This window comes from Phyllostomus hastatus, unplaced genomic scaffold, assembly GCF_019186645.2.
Source record: "Phyllostomus hastatus isolate PE091 unplaced genomic scaffold, TTU_PhHast_1.1 phas_scaffold_501, whole genome shotgun sequence".
NCBI classification, from domain to species: domain Eukaryota; kingdom Metazoa; phylum Chordata; class Mammalia; order Chiroptera; family Phyllostomidae; genus Phyllostomus; species Phyllostomus hastatus.
Window position 1 is genome coordinate 39020760 of NW_025334033.1, and position 19740 is coordinate 39040499.

Here is a 19740-nt window from a genome sequence, read left to right on the forward strand (position 1 = left end):
AGAGCCAATAGGGAGCGAGGCAAAAACTGGGTGCTGTAAACTCGAAAAGGGGGCGAGGAGACCCGCGGGAGGGGCAGGGGCGGGGGCGGGGAGAGGGAGGGGCGGGGAGGAGGCCGGCGCTGAGCGCGCGCGGCGCCCCTGACAGTCTAGGGGGAAGTCGGGGGGAGCGGGCTTTGGAGCCGAGGGGCCGGCGCGGGGAGGCGGGCGCCGGGCGGGGGTTTGCCGGGCGGCCGCCGCGCGCGTGACGTAGCGCCGGGCAGGGCGTTATCAGCTGCGGGCCCACAGCGAGCGACGCGCGGCGCGGCGCAGCGGACGGCGCCGCTCGGCCCGGACGGCTGCAGCCCGCGGGGCCCGCACGCTCCTGGCCGACGACGCCGACGCCGCCGCCGCCGTCGCCGCTGCTGCCGCCGCGTTCCTCGCTGGGCGGCATGAGCTCGCGGCCGCAGCTCTAAGCTCCCCGCTCCTCCGCCCGGACGGCCCGGCTGAGGTGACGGGTGCTCGCTGCAGGGCCGGGGGCCATGAAGCCGAGTTCGGCCGGGACGGCGAAGGACCTGGAGCCGCAGGCGCCGGCCCGGGGCGAGCAGCGCGCGGTGGAACCCGAGGGGCGCTGGCGGGAGAAGGGCGAGGCGGACACGGAGCGGCAGCGCACCCGAGAGCGGCAGGAGGCCACGCTGGCCGGGCTGGCGGAGCTGGAGTACCTGCGCCAGCGCCAGGAGCTACTGGTCCGGGGCGCCCTGCGCGCCGCTGGGGGCGCGGGTGCCGCCGCGCCCCGCGCCGGGGAGCTGCCGGGAGAGGCGGCGCAGCGCAGCCGCCTGGAGGAGAAGTTCTTGGAGGAGAACATTTTGCTGCTGCGGAAGCAATTGGTAGGTCGTACCTGGAGGTAGACGGGTCGGGGTCGGGCAGGTGACCTGAGGTGGGCGCCAGGGTGCCTCTCGCGGGGAAATTTCGAGGTTTCCAGGACCCCCATCCTCTTCCACACCCGTTCCTGCGTGTGTCCGCTTTGTGTCAGGTGAGGGGCGGGGGGGCGCCCTCCCTTCGGGATTCTTGGAGGGGCCTGGTTTTAACCTTTAATCTCTCTAGTTAGACGAATGAAATGCATGCCCTCTCCCTGAAGGTTTGCAAACCCCCTCATTTAAAATGCCATTTCATTTGGAGGCCTTTTTAGCTTGATGTCCTCCCGCCGAGAGGGGACAAAAGCCGAGGAGGGGGCCTGAGGCATGGTTAGCTGTCCAATGCTGAATTTTACGATTACCCGGAATCGCACGTAGGAGCCCTGCCCCTCCCAGGGCTCTCTCCAGCATGCCAGCTTTTGCTTGGGCTGCTGCTTAATTTCAAATAGAAGCCCTTTGTACAAGGCAGCTAAAACAGACGCAGCTGATGGAAATTTGGCTGGAGGAAGTGCCCCCTCCTCTCATATTTTCTACGTACTGCTTGCTAGTTGTGACTGGTAGTGAAGGCGGGAGAAGAGGGAAGCTGTTCTCAGGGCGCATTTATGTTACTGGATTTCTGCTCGCGCCTCTGTCAGCCTGTGTCATCTTCATCAATGGGGAAGGAAAAGAACTTAGCGCTTCATGTATTGGTGAACAGCTTTTGACCCCGCCTTAGAATGATGGCGGCAGCTTTGTTTCGGTGACCTCAAAAATGTAGTTTTGAAAGCAAGAGCAGCAGGAAGAAAAAAAATCCTTATCAGACCATGTGATACTATCTGAAACTAGACACAGGCTAGATAATGTCCCTCCTACAATAAGGAATGTCGTGATGTTCCGTGGTTTTCAAGTGTTTTCTTGTACTATCTCTTTTCAGAGAATTTCTCTCTTTTGAGCATCAAAGTGATTTCACTTGTTAGGTTCATTTTCCCTGAGGAAACTCATCTTAGCAAATAAGCCTATGGTTTATGTTCAAGGTTTGTAAGTCAAAGGACACACAGGGGTAGTAATTCATACGCACCTACTTTGTAAGGGTGTATGCGCATAGTGGTTTGTGTTGTATCTCTGTTTTGGCATTTTACCGTGTTTCATTGGTCGCAGACCAGGTTTATATGTAACATTGATTTGAGCCAATTCTTGCCGGCTATGGTCATTGACATTTTATGCATTGTCTTGTACAACAGGACCTTTCTGTCTTTACAAATCTCAGGATTGTAAGTGGCACATTCCTGTTGTCCCCTGGAGGGGAGCAAGGCAGCATGTCAGGAGAATTCCAGTCTAGTCAGTGTTTGTGGTACTGTTTTCATGCGCAGACTTTGCTTTCGTGATTTGAACCAGATGCCTTTTTTCCCCTCCAGCAATAGGAAGCACTAGGTGGCGGTGTGAGTTAGCACTACAGATCTGTCACCTTTGGAAACCCAAGTTGAGTTCAAATCTTGATGGACCTTCCCTTGAGGGTTTTGAATTCTGCCAGCTCACATTTTACTTGGCACTGGCTATTAGTATTAGTTTCTCACTTTCAAAGGCCCTAAGACCGATTAAACTCCACAAAGCAGCTAATAGAAAACAAAGCTCTGCAGGACGTTTGGCCAGAAGATCTCACCTAAGTAAGATTATAGGAAATCTGTTACATTCTGACTTCGAATTAAAGAGTCTACTGTTAAGCACTGTTTTGTAAAAAGTTGGCTGCACACAGATTTTATAAAATCTCAGTTCATTTTTTGTTATCCTTACCTATAAAAGTTTGTATACATTAGTTGAAACTAAAAGCAAGTCTTGTTTGTATGAAGAAACTTCATATCACCATAAAATGTGGTGAGAAAATGGAATTAAACTTAGGACATATATTTGAAGTTTTTATTTTGTATCATCCAATAAAATTTTTGGTTTTGGAAGATTTAATGAACTCTCAAGGTGGTGATTTGTAGACTTAGCACAGACTTTCTGGTTGTCACCAAAATGTGTTCATTTTTCCTTTCTCTGTTCCTTCCTAATCAGAATTGTTTGAGGAGAAGAGATGCTGGTTTGTTGAATCAGTTACAAGAACTTGACAAGCAGATAAGTGACCTGAGACTAGATGTAGAAAAGACATCCGAAGAGCAGCACCTGGAGACAGACAGCCGGCCCAGCTCAGGTGAGTGAGCACGAGCACAGCCTTCTGCACTCTGGAGCTCCCCCTTGGCCCCTGGCCCCATGCTTAATGTTCCCAGACCTGCAAATGGCAATGGAGTTTGTTCCTAGTGCAGAGAGAATACAAAACCAGTCTGTCTGTCATTCAGTTGCATAAGAGGGAACTAAAACCAGATTACAATTTTTTTAATAATGAGATTGATCTGACTGGAGTCCCCTGAGTTTAAAAATAAAAGCTTCTATTCAAATTTCTGGGAGAGCGGACCTCCTTTGAAACTTGAGAAAGTCAGAACTGGGCTAGAAAATTAGTCACACTTCAACTTCCTGAGACTACTTCAAAGTTTTTTTTCTTCTTTTAAACCATTTGGCTCTTTAAATAGATTTGTTTTTTTCTTTAAGTTATTCTTTCTGAAACGCTCATGATAACGTTGAGGCTTTGACACATTTAAGTCTCCTTGAACATCTTTAAAGGTTGGGTCAAGGAGGAAGGTCATGAGAGTAACTTTGAAATGTACCCACAGTTATGAGCTCTTTGCTTTTTCTAAGGATTGCTTGAAATAAAACCATAAAATCAGGACACTTAGTCCCTAGAGCCAGAATTGCTCCCTCCCCAAAAGTCTCCCTTTTTTTCTACCTTTTCTCAATGATTATCCCTTTTCCTTTTAAGCACAAATGCATATTGTTGTATGACATGGTTTTAATTCCAAATGGCATTTTTATTTGTAGGATTTTATGAGCTCAGTGACGGGGCTTCAGGATCCCTTTCCAATTCCTCTAACTCGGTCTTCAGTGAGTGTCTATCCAGTTGTCATTCCAGCACCTGCTTTTGCAGCCCCTTGGAGGCAACCTTGACTATCTCGGATAGTTGCCCCAAATCTGCAGGTAAGCCTTTTTAGAGTTAATATACATTTAAAGATTTTTCTTATTTATTGATTTTTTTTTTTTTAGAGAGTGAGAGGATGGGGCGGAGGGAGAGAGACACATCATCACATCATTCCACTGATTCATGCATTCATTGGTTGCTTCCTTTATATGCAACCAATGACAGAGACAGAATCCACAGCCTTGGCGTATGAGGATGATGCTCTAACCACCTGAGCTACCCAGCCAGGGCCTAGAATTAATATACACTTTTGTAATTTGAAGGGGTCAAAGATCCCTTAAAGACTACATAAGCTTCAGCAGCTTCTACTGATGAAAATGAAAAACAAAGGCTCCGAGAATTTCAGCTTGCTGCATTTAGTGCTATAGTGGCATCCAGAGCCAAGATGACTACTATTCTATCCTCTTTGGGTGCCACTTGGCTTTATATCAGCTTATCTTTAGAAATCCTGTCTCAGCATTAAAGGTCTTGAGCTCTGTTTCTGAGCCTTTGCTTAACAGGCTTTGTTAGGCGTTAATTTGTTTGCATTTTCTTTTGAAAACCACTTTCAATCTGTTTTCTTTCTTTAATCATTCAAAGCTAAAGCTTACATTAAGTTAAATATATCCATCAGCCTGGTGTGGGGCTGCTTGGCACTTCAGGGAGCAGTGGCCCTTCCATGTTCTCCAGAATGCTTTGTGTGATGACAGCTCTCCTTTTGGCAGGTGGGTGGGACAAGATCCCCTTAGGCCATTCTTCCTCATATTGGGCTGACCTTGCAGTTACTTCCTGAGAGAATCATTGTTGGTACTGTAAGAGTTTCTGCACTTCTGCTATGCCTCATGCACTGTACTGGAAGGTCTACATACATTTATTTCCTTTGAATCCTCTGAGCAGTTTTGCAGGGTACAAGTGTTGTTAGCTCCTTTTTTTTTTTTTTGGTATCAGAAAAGGAGGCCTAGTGATGTTAGGTAAGTTGTTTGAGGCTAAATAGCTAGTGAATGGCAAAGGCAGGAGTCAAGCTCAGGACTAACCACCAAGTCCATGTTTTTCTATCACACAACACCAAGGGAATTCGGAAGTTGTGTTCAACCTTTTCCTCAAAAAGAGGAGAAATTTGGTTCTCAGATGCTGTTTGTCAGAGGCTTCTCATTTGCCGAATGGCAGAGTTGTTGCTAAAACTCGGTGCTCCATCCTTAGCTTTACTTCATTTGATTCCTCAGGAGAGCGAAGAAGGCCGGGCCACCAGAGGAGCTGTAGGTGCTGTCGCAAGTCTCTGTCCTCCTGGTCTGTCTGTGTTCCCCACCTGGGTCTAAGGCTGAATTTTAGAGTCTGGGCAATGAAAACATCCAACAACCAAGGCCACTAATTGGCAGGTGTCTTTGTATTTGTACAGTGTATGTTGTCAGCAGCAATCATTTAGGGAAGCACAGATCAGTTTATCTAGAGTGTCTGGGCCTCAAGTTCATTGGTAATTGCTTCCCTTCACTCTGCAGATCTGGTTTCAGAGGGAAACTTTAAAATCCATTAAAGGCACTTTGGTATAGGTTTTCCTCGAAGACAGACCCCTCTTCCAAATGCCACATCTTCACGTCTCATAATTGAGACAATTGGGCTGGGCCTTGGGGGCTGGGATGTCTGCCTCATTCGTTAACTCTAAGTAGGGAAAAGGGACAAAGGGACAAATGGTAAAGTATGAGTTAATGTGGCTTTAAGCAAGGCAGATAGGCCTTAGAATATAGTAGAGGAGGGGGGATGGGTAAGGATATTAGGAAGAGGTTTCTCTTTACAATGAGCTATTTATTGGGAGTGGAGGTAGAGGGGTGGGGATATGGCATTTTTATTTTATAATGATTATTTCCTTACAAATGAATCATATTATTTCTGGGTTTAGAATATATATTCCCTGAGACTGCTAATTGTCACTGAAATTCATGGAACTTTTCTTTAAACAATTAACATAGAATATGGCGCACAGTAGGTTTTCAATATTGAATAAATAAATAGAATGGAGGACAAATTAGTGATGAAAACTTTGATTTTCTCTAACCGAAGGTCATTAAAGGGATTTGAAATTTATATTATTCACTGAGATAAGAGATCAAAATCATTTAATTAAGCAAGAAAACTTGATTTCATTATATTTTGGCATCTACATTTTTTTTGAGATGTGGAAAATGTTCATTAATACCACTACTCAGTCTTTTCAAACTTTATCAAGAATTCATTCTTTTTAAAAAATACTGTTTTGTTAGTGTCACTATTAAAAATATAAGGTGAATATTATTTAAATTTGTTTAATTTCCCTGACCTTTCAACTGACAGTTATATTTGAACATACGTTGTTAAGAATTAGGTCTAAAAATTTCAAAATGAGGAGAAAGCCCATAGAGAGAGTAATTTATCTAAAGTATTTTAAAGGAAACCAAAATAGAACAAAGAGGAAAGTAGCCTAGAGAAAGAATGACTGAGAAAACACTTATTTTTCCAGTTATAAGTGAAGTACATATTTATTGAAAATTTAGAAAATAGAAAACAAAGAAGAAAGTGAACCACTTATTTTCTCACCACACTGAAATATTACGATTAACATCTGAAGCTTCATCTCAGACTTTTTTCTTTGCAGCTATGCAATCTTAATAAAATTATAACTAAAGTCTATTATTATCATGATTTTTACTGCACTTTAAAGTGTTCCCCATGTTATTCAGTAGTTTGAGGGCATTTTTAAAAAGATTTTATTTACTTATTTTTAGAGAGAGGGGAAGGTGGAGAGAAAGAGGGAGAGAAACATCGATGTGTGGTTGCTTCTCACACATCCCTACTGGGGACCTGGCCCACAACCCAGGCATGTGCCCTGACTGGGAAACGAACCCACGACCCTTTGGTTCCCAGGCCTCTGCTTAATCCAGTGAGCTATACCAGCCAGGACTGAAAGCATTTTTAATGGCTGAATGTTTTTCTTTTAGAGGCTTGTGATGTTTAACAACATCATATCTTGTTAGAATTTTCTTTGCTAAATGTTTTTTTCCCTCCTCCAGTATTCTGCACTGTATGTAAAATAGTAGCTTATGGAATATTTATTGATTCTCTGGCATTCTGTCTCTCTACTCATGGATTTGTCTTCCTAGAAATTGGCCAGAGTCAAGCTGGTGCTGACCAGTTCCTTTCTTTAGAGTGTACCTTTAAATGTTTTTCAGATCTCATAGGATGGTTGGATTATACAGAAGGCCACTGTGAAGACCAGGCCTCAGGGGCAATGTGCTGTTTCCCCTCCACACCACAATTTAATCCCCTTGGTGTCATTGCAGATGTGAATCCCAAGTACCAGTGTGACCTGGTGTCTAAAAACGGAAATGATGTCTACCGCTATCCCAGTCCACTTCATGCGGTGGCCGTGCAGAGCCCAATGTTTCTCCTTTGCTTGACGGGCAACCCCCTGAGGGAAGAGGAGAGGCTGGGGAACCATGCCAATGACATTTGTGTCGGATCTGAGCTGGATGCTGTCAAGACAGACACTTCTTTACCATCTCCAAGCAGTTTGTGGTCTGCTCCCCATCCTTTGTCCAGTAAGAAAATGGATGGCTACATTCTGAGCTTGGTCCAGAAAAAAACACACCCTGTAAGGACCAACAAACCCAGAACCAGTGTGAATGCTGACCCCACGAAGGGGCTTCTGAGGAATGGGAGCGTTTGTGTCAGAGTGACTGGGGGCATCTCACAGGGCAATAGCGGGAACCTTAAGAATTCTAAACAGGCGCCTTTCCCCTCTGGCGGAATCCCCTCTTTGGACAATGGGACATTCTCCCCACTGAAGCAGTGGTCCAAAGAATCAAAGGCAGAACAACTGGAAAGCAAGAGGTTGCCCCTGCTAGAGGGCTGCTCCCTGGGTGCTGTTCCTGAACTTCAAAGTAAGCATCTACCCAAAAATGCCAAGCCAGCTGCCCAAGAACAGGCTCGGTGTCCCAATGCTGTGACAGGGGAGGCCTCTAAAGAAAGCAGTCAGGTCCCAGCTGCCTCTCCAAAAGAGAGCCCTGGGAGAGTCCTCGCCCCGCTGCAAGAGAACAAAGTTGTCCAGCCACTGAAAAAGATGTCACAGAAAAACTGCCTGCAGGCAGTCCCTCCTGCTGGGCCCCCTCCTGCCCCTCTTGCACCTCCTGCACCTCCTGCACCACTGTCCTCAGCTTTCCCAGCAGAAGAGCGGCCTGCCCTGGATTTCAAAAGCGAGGGCTCTTCTTCTCAAAGCCTGGAGGAAGGGCCTCTGGTGAAGGCGCACTTCGTTCCTGGGCAGCAGCCAGGCGTCCGGCCACACCGGGGCACCCGGACTGCTGCAGGCCCGCGGGGCTCTGCCCTGAAGCACAGGGCCCAGCCTCTCCACGGCCCAGATGGTGCCTTGCCCACTGTGAGGGAGAAAACCCGGGTGGCCAGCAAAAAGTGTCGGTTCCCTGATGACTTGGATACAAATAAGAAACTGAGGAAGGTCTCGGCCAAGGGGAGGAGGAGTGGAGGCGGCCAGGCTGAGGCAGGTCTCCCCAGCCGGCCGCTGGCAGCTGCGCACCGGGCTGGGAGCAGGGCCCATGGCCACGGCCGGGAGGCAGTGGTGGCTAAGCCCAAGCACAAGCGAACAGACTCACGGCGGTGGAGGTCGGCTGCGGAGATGTCCTATGAAGAAGCCCTACAGCGCGCGCGACGCGCCCGGCGGGAGAATGCAGGCCTGTACTCGCCTGCAGTGGCTCTTCCCTACACCAGCCCCTACGCCTACGTGGCCAGCGACTCCGAGTACTCGGCGGAGTGCGAGTCCCTCTTCCACTCCACGGTGGTGGACACTAGTGAGGACGAGCAGAGCAACTACACCACCAACTGCTTTGGAGACAGCGAGTCCAGTGTGAGCGAGGGCGAGTTCGCGGGGGAGAGCACCAGCACCAGTGACTCAGAGGAAAGCGGGGGTCTAATCTGGTCCCAGTTCGTCCAGACGCTCCCGATTCAGACGGTCACAGCCCCAGACCTTCACAACAACCCTACCAAAACCTTTGTCAAAATTAAGGCTTCGCATAACCTCAAGAAGAAAATCCTTCGCTTTCGGTCTGGTTCTTTGAAGCTGATGACGACTGTTTGAGTCATACCATGGGTGTAGAAAGTGTTTTTTTTCTAGCGACTGAAGGAAAGGTGGTATCTTAGTTTTTTTGTGTAATAATTTCATGGGATGCTTTCCTTTTGTTAAAACCGAAGTAAATTATGTCTCTTCATTATATATGGACACTAGTGCCTTTAATGGAAGGTAAAGAATGTTTTGCTGGTTAGAAGTAAATATTGAGGTTTTAATAGTGGTGATAGTGACTGAATTTCTGTGGTATCAGCTGATTTGTATTTTAAATTCCCTGAGCATCTGTGAAGGCACAGGTTTTGACGTTCAAGTCTTACTGGGATGGGACCTGTTGATTGAAGGTCAAGTAGATGGAATTATAGGACATACATTTGCTTCTTGGTTCTTTCCAGCAGTGTCTCCATGAGGGCTTTTCTGTAGGGCATTGCATAATAGTGTGAGGTAGGTATGAAGGACAGTGTTTGTTTTTGTAATTTTTTAGTAAAGTCTTCAAGTCTCAGATATACCCCTATCTTCTCTTCTCGAAAGTGGTTTACTGGACTCAGAACTTGAAAATGACTCCCTAAATCCACAGGTCTGGTGATCTGGATGGGGAGGCTGATAATACCTTAAGGGATTCACTAAACTTTTGCCACATTTGGTGCCTAGGCCCTGGTTACATGAACCATTTCTAGGGCCATTTACCCAACATTTTGATGCCTTTTTTCTTCCTAATTTGCAGCAGATCTAGCCATTCCTCCCTTGGAGGACTTGCCCTTGGGATAGAATTTTGCTCCTTGGGTACAGAGAAATTTACTCCTCATGAAATAACCTTGGGCATGACTCCAACCCCACAACTGCTCACTGAGCACTGTGCCACCTGAGCATTGGCCTAAACATGGTAGTGCAATCCAGTCCAGATCGGACCACCGACCCTCTCTGAAGGGGCTTAAGAAAAATTTTTGGTAAACAGTATTGTGTAAAATTGCTTTTTTAAATACCAACATATGCATGTTTTGTGCATGAGTAGTATTTGTTTTGATATTCCTGTTGATGTTAAATTTACTGTATGATATAAACGGTATGTGTTTTATATATCATTGTGTAAATTTAATATAACATATGCTGTAATAAACGATTTGTTTTACTGCTGTTAAGTTTGTTATTTGGGTATAAAAACAGATGTTTACACCTATAAATCTTGTACTGATTTTGTGGGGTTTATATTAGGCCTATTCTCTCATTAGAATATCATTTACAGTAATTAAGGCAAGTTTTAAGACCTTTCTTCAAATCGATGGTAAGCAGGAGGAAAAGCAAACTACTTCTTTAAAATAGTAAGGTACTTCTTTAAAATTTAAGGTAAATTTGGTAGATGTTTATGGAAAATATTTCTGAAAATTTCCTCACCCTCCAAATTTTTAGTAGAAAATATTTATGACATGGAAAGTCGAAAGAATAGTACAATAAACACCTGTATAGATGCCACCTAGATTCAGCAATTGCTAACATTCTGCCATTCTTGCTTTAACTCTGCATTTATGAGCTTAAACCATATTGCTGGTTTTGTAGGTCAAAGAGATTTTGGCAATCCTCCCTCTTCCCGCCAGACAGCTCTATGATTTTAAAGTAAATTTCAGGCACCATGATATTTTATCTCTAAAAACTTGTGTATTTTCTAAGGACAAGAAGATTCTCTTGTATAACCTCAATATCATGACATACACCCAAGGAAAATGGACAATTCTTAATATCAAAATTTTAATCTCTTCAAAATTTCCAGTTTGTTTCAAGAGTTTTTAATAGCTCTTTCCCCCTTTCCCTCAATCAGGATCCAATCAATGTATGCATTGTATTTGGTTGTAGATCTCTAGTCTGTGGTCTTGTATTTTTTTTAGATAACATTGGTTTTAAAGTCAGGACAATTGTCTTATAAAGGGCCCATATTTTGGATTTGGGTGTTGCCTTATGTTGCCTTAACATCTAGTCTCTCTATTTCCCATAAACTGTAAGGCTGGAATGGATTCAGTTTAATCATTCTTGGCAAGAAGATTTTACTAGTGACCTTGTGTACTTATATTGTTCCCCATCAGAGAAAATAATAGGTTGCTCTGCTATTACTGAATTTAAGAGTGATCCTTTCACTAAATTGGTAAACAGATTTTTTTTCATTATAAAGTTTTTTTTTTCCTCTCTGCAAGTGTTTGGTATTTGTGGGTGATTATTTGGTGCTGTGTGGATGTCCTGTTCTTCACAAGTGCTTACACTGCTGATCTTTGACTGAATCAGTTACGGCCTTGGGAATGCAAAACGGTCGTTTTCTAAGTATCTTTTTATACTTTTACTAGTTGACATTTTACAACAAAGCTTTTTTTTGAATATCACTATGAACTCATGAATTTTTGTTCATTTGATATGTTACAATCACTTACAGTTATTCTTTTTTTTTAATGCTCAACATGTCTCAAATTTGGCCAGGACAAGGCTAAATTTTGTTAGAAAGAAACTATAGCATCAAGAAAACTACTTGAACAACAATTTTTAAAAAACTATAGCATCAGCTCATTCTTGTAACTCATATTTGTTTTCATATGTAGTCAAAAGGAAATTTTCAAATGCTAAAATTTCAATGCAACACAAATTACTTAACTATTTTTTCATTCTGCCTTGGAAATTTTCTCTTTTCCTGTACTTCATGTATTTCTTATCTCCAAGAAGGCTTTTAAGTATAGAACACAGCAAATTATTTCCTCATTGCTTATAAAGGTAAGACTTTTTTTTCCAACAAGATATCCAATTTTTAGTAAGACATCTTAAATTTTTTTAAATTTTAATTTTTTTAGAGCGAGGGAGGGGGATGCAGAAACATCCATTTGTTTTTCCACTTATTTATGCATCCACTGGTTACTTCTTGTATATGCCTCGATGAGAGATCCAACTCACAACTTTGGTGTATTGGGACAACACTCTAGCCAACTAACTGAGCTGCCCAACCAGGGGCAAGACATCTTTTTGGGAAGATCATCTCAGATAACTCTTCTTCAAAATGTAGATTTGTGTCTTCTAGTATTTACATGTTTTTCAGTGCAACCAGTCATCCTGCTTTGACTAGAATTTCTTTGATTGCCTGATTAAATCCAAGCCAAGTGCAAGCGAGGGATGATCTCACCATCTTTTCTGAGGTTGTGATCCATTCTCTTTGGGGTCAGGCTATAAAGTTTATTGTGTAAGGCAACAGGGACCAGCAGTCCTTGAATCACTTCCAAGTTGTTCTCAGTGAGTATTATTCTCAGAGGGGATGCTTTCTGAAAACCAGCTTCTGAATAATTACACTTTAGGTAACAGAATGCCGAAGGAAGAGAAGTGTGAAAAACAGGATTTTTTTCAAACAACCCTGGGTTTGTCCTCTGTTTATTGCTTGACTTCCCTGTAGCTAGCAGTTGTACTGCACTTGGAAATTTGGGTTCTGTACATTACTTTCAAAGATGAATAGCTGCTATTTTTGTTGCAAATAAAAGAGCTCTTTAAAATATTTCCCTTAATTTAAATAAATTACAAATGCTCATTGTAAAAAAGAGTGTATCTCAACAGTACACAGCTGTTTAAACTCTTCTCTGCATCCTCCTTAAATCCTACTCTTCAATAAGTTTGGTGTATTTATTTCTATACTCTTATGTGCATACAAATATATAACTTGCATTTTTTCATCAAAATGAAGTCTCAGTCTATATGTGTTATTTTGTAACTTCCTTTATTTCATGGACCTGTAAATGGGTATAACTCCCAATGCTTTTTTAAAATATATTTTATTGATTATGCTATTACAGTTGTTCCATTTTCCCTCATTTGCCCCCTCTCCACTGAGTACCCTTCACCTCTGGCAGTTCCTCATTCCCTCTGGCAGTTCCCCCTTACATCATGTTCATGGGTCATATATGTAAGTTCTATGGCTTCTCCCTTTCCTGTACTGTTCTTAACATCCCCTTGTCTATTCAGTACCTACCAATTTGTGCTTAATACCTGCATCTTTTCCCCATCCTCGCCCTTCCCCCTCCCAACTGGTAACCCTCCAAATGCTCCCCATATCTATTATTGTGTTTCTGTTCTGATTGCTTAGTTTGATTTTTAGATTCAATTGTTGATAGTGAATTTATTGCCCTTTTAATGTTCATAGTTTTGATCTTTTTCTTAAAACAGTCTAACATTTCATATAATAACGGCTTGGTGATGATGAATTCCTTTACTTTTACTTTGTCTGGGAAGCACTTTATCTGCCTTGCCATTCTAAATAATAACTTTGCTGCATAGAGTAATCTAGGCTGTAGGTCTTTGCTTTTCATCACTTTGATTGCTTCTTGCCAATGCCTTCTAGCCTGCAATGTTTCTTTTGAGAAATCAGCTGACAGTCTTATGGGAAGTCTTTTGTAGGTAACTCTCCTTTTGCTGTTTTTAAGATTCTCTCTTTATCTTTAACCTTTGGCATTTTAATTTTGATGTGTCTTGATGTGGTCCCCTTTGAGTCCATCTTGTTTGGGATTCTCTGTGCTTCCTGGATTTGTACATCTATTTTCCTTCACCAAATTAGGGGAGTTTTCTTTCATTATTTTTTTCAAATAAGTTTTCAATTTCTTGCTCTTCTTCTTTTTCTGGCACCCCTATGATTTGAATGTTGGTATATTTGAAGTTGTCCCAGAGGCTACTTAGCCTATCCTTGTTTTTTTAATCCGTTTTTCTTCTTGCTGTACTTGTTTTTTCTTCTTTATGTTCTAAATCATTGATTTGATTCTCGTCTTCATCCTCTCCACTGTTCGTTCCTTGTAAATTTTTCTTTATTTCACTTCATGTAACCTTCATTTCTGCCTGGGTCTTTTTAATGCTATTGAAGTATTCAGTAAGTTCCTTGAGCATCCAAATAACCAGTGTTTTGAACTCTGCATCCAATAGATTGCTTCTCCCTTTTGTTTAGTTGTTTTTCTAGAGCTTTGTTTTGTTCTTTCATTTGGGCCATATTTTTTTGTCTCCTCAATTTGGCAGCCTCCCTGAGTTTGTTTCCGTGTATTAGGCAGAGCTGCTTTGACTCCCTTTCTTTAGTAGCATGGCCTATTGTAGAAAAACCACCAGTAAGTTGGATGGGCAGAGCCTTAGGTAATTGCCAGGGTGGAGCAACCGTGTGAACCAGGTTGATGGAGTCTCTCATATGGTGTTGCTCTGTTACTTTGTGTCAGGGAGGGCTTGGAAAGGGGATAATGCCACTGTCTGCCCTCTGGAGTTTTTCCTGGGAGGAAGCTGTACCCCAGCACTCACCCTGATGCTAGACATTTCAATTTCTCCCTGGATGCCACCCGTTCCCTTCCAGCTGCTGACCCAGTGCTGAAGTCCAGAGGGAGTGAGTCTGCATAAGTCCTAAGTCTATTGCAGGCCCTTTAAGAGGAGACTCCTGAGAATCCCGCAGTTTCTTCCATCATCCCAACCCCTACTGGTTTTCACAGCCAGAATTTATGAGGACTTATCTTCCTGGCACTGAAACCCTGGGCTGGGTGGTCTGATATGGGGCTGGGATTCTTGGCTCCCAAGGTATCCCTTCTGATTTTATCCACCACATGTGGGTGTGGGGCCTTTCTGCATCTCTGCGTCTCCACATCTCTGCTCCTCTGCCCCTCCTACCCATCCGGATGAATGTGACTTCTTTAATTCTTTGGTTGTTGGGCTTTCATACAGCTCAAATTCTGCTGATTCTGGGTGATGTTTGTTTTGTAGTCTAGTTGTAATTTTTGCTGTGGTTGTGCAAGGAGGTGAGCTGTGTTTACTTATACCTTCTTCTTGACTGAACCCCGATTCTTTCTTAATGGGATTCCAAGTATTTCCTTGGAAAAAAGTTACCGGATTTTATGGACTACTTATTTGCCCTGCTTAGAAAAATTCTTTTATTTAGCAACAAAAGTGTTAATCCAAGTGCTATACATTTGCACACATACTGCCTTTCTAGTTTTTTTGTGTGTGTGTTTTGTTACTTCCTTCATATTAAGAGTGCATTTTCAGTGGGACATTATTGGCGGAATCTTGTGAGGCTTGACTAAGGATTTTGCTATAGGGAGAAGCTCTGTGCCAGGTGCCTCAAAGGGATCTCCAGGCTGGACCACCTGTTCCGTTAATTTCTCTACTTTGGGTTTACCTGACTACAAAGGTAATAAAGTCCAATTCTAAACCCACATGAGGATAGCTGGTTACGTGTTTTCAGAGGAGACCTTTCCCAAGGTGGAAGAGCTTCCTTATTTTCATCCTGGGCCAGCGAGTGGATTTTTTTCCTGGACCAACCTTCTGCTGAGGGTGCAGTCCTTTGGTGCTCTCAGCAGTGTGGGAGTCTCAGTCCCAAATCCTACCCTGTGAGGGTGAAGTCCTTGTCTGTGAGTGACTGTTTATACTGAAGCCACTTGCTTAAGGAAGGGGTCATCAATCTCTCCGGCTCTCCAAGGGTGGGCCAGACTTGGGTGTCTTTCTTTCCAGTGAAGTCCATACACACTTAAGAGAATGTTAATAGTTTAGACGTCGTTTCTAAATGGTTTACAGTGAGATGATTGGGTTATCTAGTCTGCTATAGGGCTGGAACCAGAAGCCATTGAACTACCCATTGCCTTTACCTATAAACTAGAGTCTTATTTTCCCCTCTTATTTTTGGTACAATTTTATTGGGGTACAATAAAATACACATATTTGAACTATATAGTTTGCTCTGGTTTGATATATGTATTACACCTACATAATCACCACAATCCATATAACTAACATTTTCATCATTCTCATAAGTTTCCTTAAAGCCCTTTGTAATCCATTTCTTCCTCCACCCCACGCCCACAGGCCCCCACCAACCTGTTTCCTGCCACTATAGATTACTCTGTATTTTCTATAATTCTATATAAATGGAATTAAACAGTGTATACTTATTTTTGCTTGAATTTTTCATTCAGCATAGTGATATTTAAGTTTGTCCATATTGTTGTAAGTCTCAATAGTTTATTCCTTTTTATTGCTGAGTTGTATTCCTTTGTATAGATATACAAAGGAATATATAGACATACAATTTGTTTATTTCATTCACTTGTTGATGGATTTTTGGGTTATTTCCAGTTTGTGGCTGTTACAAATAAAGCTATGAAGAACCTTCATGCACAAATGTTTGAGTGGAAAAATGTCTTTGTTTCTCTTTGGTAAATACGTAGGAGTGGAATGCCTTGGTCTTATTGTAGGTGTATGTTTAATTTTTTCTGGATATTGCAAAAATATATATTCCAAACTGGTTGTACCATTTCACATTTCTACCAGCAACATATCAGAATTTCAGTTGCTCCATGTCCTTGTTATTATTTGTCATGATCAGCCTTTTTAATTTTAGCCAATCTAATGGATGTGTAATGGTATCTCATTGTGGTTTTAATTTGAATTTTTACTGGTGAGTTTTACAATTGAACATCTTTGCATGTGCTTATTGGCTATCTGTGTGTCTTTTGGTGAAGTATCTTTTCGAATAGTTTGTCCATTTAAAAAATTGGGTTTTGGGCCCTGGCTGGTGTGGCTCATTGGATTGAGTGCTGGCCTGTGAACCAAAGGGTTGCCAGTTTGATTCCCAGACAAGGCACATGCCTGGGTTGTGGGCTGGGTCCCCAGTAAGGTTGGGGGGCATGAAAGGCAACCACACATTGATGTTTCTCATCCTCTCTCTTCCCTTCCCTATGAAAATAAATAATAAACAAACAAATAAATAAATAAAATTTTTAGGTTAAAAAATTGGATTTTGAGGTTTCTTATTCTTGAATTGTAAGAGCTTGTTTTATAAATTCCATGTCAAAGTCCTTTGATATATGTTGCGAATATTTTTTTCTCTGTGGCATGTCTTTTCACTTTCTTAATGGTGCCTTCTAAAGAACAAATTTTAAATTTGATCAAGTTCAATTTCTTATTTTTTCTTTTATGATTTGTGATTTTGATGTCTCATCTAGGAAAACTTGGCCTAATCCAAAGTTGCAAAGATTTTCTCTTACCCTTTTCTAAAATTTTTATGGTTTTAGGTTTACATATTGGTCAATGATCTATTTGGAATTAATTTGGGGGTATGATGTGAAGTAAGGATAGATACTTTTTCCAAACAGATATGGTTGACCTACTATTTGTTGAAATGACTTTGCCCTCTGAATTGGCACCTTTGTTTAAAAAAAAAAAAACCCTGACAGAATCCATATGCCTAGTTTTTCACTAATATCAAACTCTTTTTATTTTTTGTAGCTTTATAGTAAGTATTAAAAGCAGGTAGAGCAAGTCCTTTAATTTTGCTTTTCTCTTTCTTCTTACTTCCTTTGATTATTCTAGACCCTTTGTATTATCATATACATTTTACAATCAAGTTGTCAATTTCTACAAAAACAACAGCAACAAAACCCTGCTGAAGTTCTTACTGGTATTATACGGACTATAGATCTCTATAGGGTTTTTACCATCTTAAAAATAATGTCTTTCAATCCATGAGAGTATTGCATCTTTCCATTTATTTGTCTTTAACTTTCTTTAACAACATTTGTAGTTTTTAGTGTAGAGATCTTGGTCACTTTTTGTTAGATTTATTCCTAAGTATTTTATGACTTTTGGTGATACTCTAAATAGAAGTTTTGAAAATTTCATTTTCTAATTGTTTGCTGGTGGTATGTAAGGATACAATTAATATTGTGTATTAACCCTGAGCCTTGCACTTTGCTCAATTCATATATTAGTTATAGTAATTGTTTTGTAGAATTCCAATCCTAGGCTTATTGATATTGTCTTAAAGGTCTGGAAAACTTTGTCCATTTTTATTTCAATTTTTTAATTTCTGTTCTTCAATTTGAATAATTTCTATTGATCTATCTTCATTTTCTCTTACATTTAGCTATTGAGCCCCTCCAGTAATTTTTTTTTTTTTTGGTATATGAACTATTTATTAACAGACAAAGCCCTCAGATTTATTTCCTCTTGGACACACCCACAGTGCGACTCCAGTGGCCAGTGGTCTTGGTGTGCTAGCCTCGAACTCGAAGATCCCAGAACCCTCTGTGGACCTGAATTTTCTTCAGTCGCTCCACACCTTCACGGAAGTTGTCCAGACCATTGGCCAAGACCTTGCTGTATTTTCCGTCCTTTGCATCCTTCTCTCTGTTCAAGAACCAGTCTGGGATCTTGTACTGGCATGGATTTTGCACCATGGTGATCCCACCCAGTTCCACGTCATCCTCAGTGAGCTCTCCTGCCCTCTTGGTGAGGTCGATGTCTGCTTTCCTGGACACCACTGAGCTCTTCGCCCCACACCCTTCATTGCAGTGATGGCAAAAGCTACTTCCCGCGCCCATGGGTATTGGTGTTGAGTACTCACCCAATGTGCTGGAACATTTCAGGGATTGCTTGAGACATGGTGGCAGCCCCAGTGGCTAGAGTAGGCTTCCTGGGGAAGAACATCCAATGAATTTTCAAAAATTTTCAGATACTGTATTTTTTAGTTCTAAAATTTCCAATTGGATTTTTTTTTGTAGTTTCTATTTCTCTGTTGAGAATTTCTACCTCTTCATTTATTTCCAATGTGTTTCCTTAACCATATGGATCATAGTTATAATAGGTCCTTTAAACTCAAAAGTTTCAACATTTAGGTCATCTTGAGGTTGACATCTGTCTATTGTTTTTCTCTTGAGAATTGGTCATATTTTCTTGCTTCTTTGGTTGTCAAGTAATTTCAGATTATGTCCTGAACGTTGTCAATGTAATGTTGCATAGGTTCCGAGTCCTTTCAGAATCCTTAGGAGAATGTTGATGTTTCTGCTTTAGCAGGCAGTCAACCCAGTGAGGCTCTGACCCTAAGTTCTTCTTTTGCCTTGGTGGGCAGTGGTTTACATCTCAGTTCAATTCTGTGTCTTTGTTGTGCTACTTTGTGTCTGTCCTGCACGTGCATAGTTCAGGGGTTACTCTGAGACTTATACAGGTAGTCCCTGTCTCATTTAAATTCCCAAAGCCTTTTTTGTGCTGGTATGAGTCTGTACCTTGCATGCTCGGTTCAGATGGTAGATTGAGCCAAGAATTCTTACACAAAATTAGGGGATCCCTTTGTCTATTTCTTTCTCCTCTGAGATTACTCCCACTCACTCTGCCTCACAGAGTTAACATGCCTGGCTCCTCTGGCTAGAAAGACGTATTTACTTTGAAATTTTAACTGCTTATAGCAAACACCACTCTGAAACTGGGACCTGCCCTCAGGATAAAGCTGTATAAGAAAAGAGAAAAAAAGACCTCCCGCGCAACCCCACGCCAATCCACCAGCTTTTTTGCTTTTGCACTCCTTAGGCAGTTTATCCTCCCCATATTTTTGTCAGAGTTTTCAGTTGTGATCAGTAGGAGGGACGGGCTTTGGTGGGCTCACACTGCGATGGCAGAATCAGAATCCATGGACTCATTTATTTTTAACATGGAGAAAATTCAAAGACCCAGCAGAATCCTGCAGGCTAGCCAATCATGTGCTTCCCCCAGAATCTCTCCCCCTCCACTCTGAAAAACACTGGCTTTCTGTTTTTTGGTTTCAAAATCTCATGCAATAGTACGAGTCATTATAACCAAGAAAATCCTTTATCGATGTTGAAGAGGGTGCGTGTTTAAGATTGGCACAGTCAATTTTATTTTACTTTCTTCTGGGTGCAAACCTTTAATTTGGAGGGTAGAGTGGAGCTATATAA

At 42.2% G+C, this 19740-nt stretch overlaps 1 protein-coding gene and 1 pseudogene across 1 annotated transcript; one reads left to right on the forward strand and one right to left on the reverse strand.

Annotated features, from left to right (window-relative positions):
- The first annotated feature begins 296 nt into the window (after nucleotides 1–296).
- DACT1 (dishevelled binding antagonist of beta catenin 1) lies at nucleotides 297–9167 on the forward strand. The gene is made up of 4 exons (XM_045823802.1): nucleotides 297–863; nucleotides 2925–3060; nucleotides 3783–3938; nucleotides 7230–9167. The coding sequence occupies exons 1-4, from the start codon at nucleotides 519–521 to the stop codon at nucleotides 9032–9034; spliced, it is 2442 nt and encodes an 813-aa protein (XP_045679758.1). The 5' UTR covers nucleotides 297–518; the 3' UTR covers nucleotides 9035–9167.
- Nucleotides 9168–17988: 8821 nt separating this feature from the next.
- Nucleotides 17989–18433, reverse strand: LOC123808703 (annotated as a pseudogene).
- Between the last annotated feature and the right edge of the window lie 1307 nt (nucleotides 18434–19740).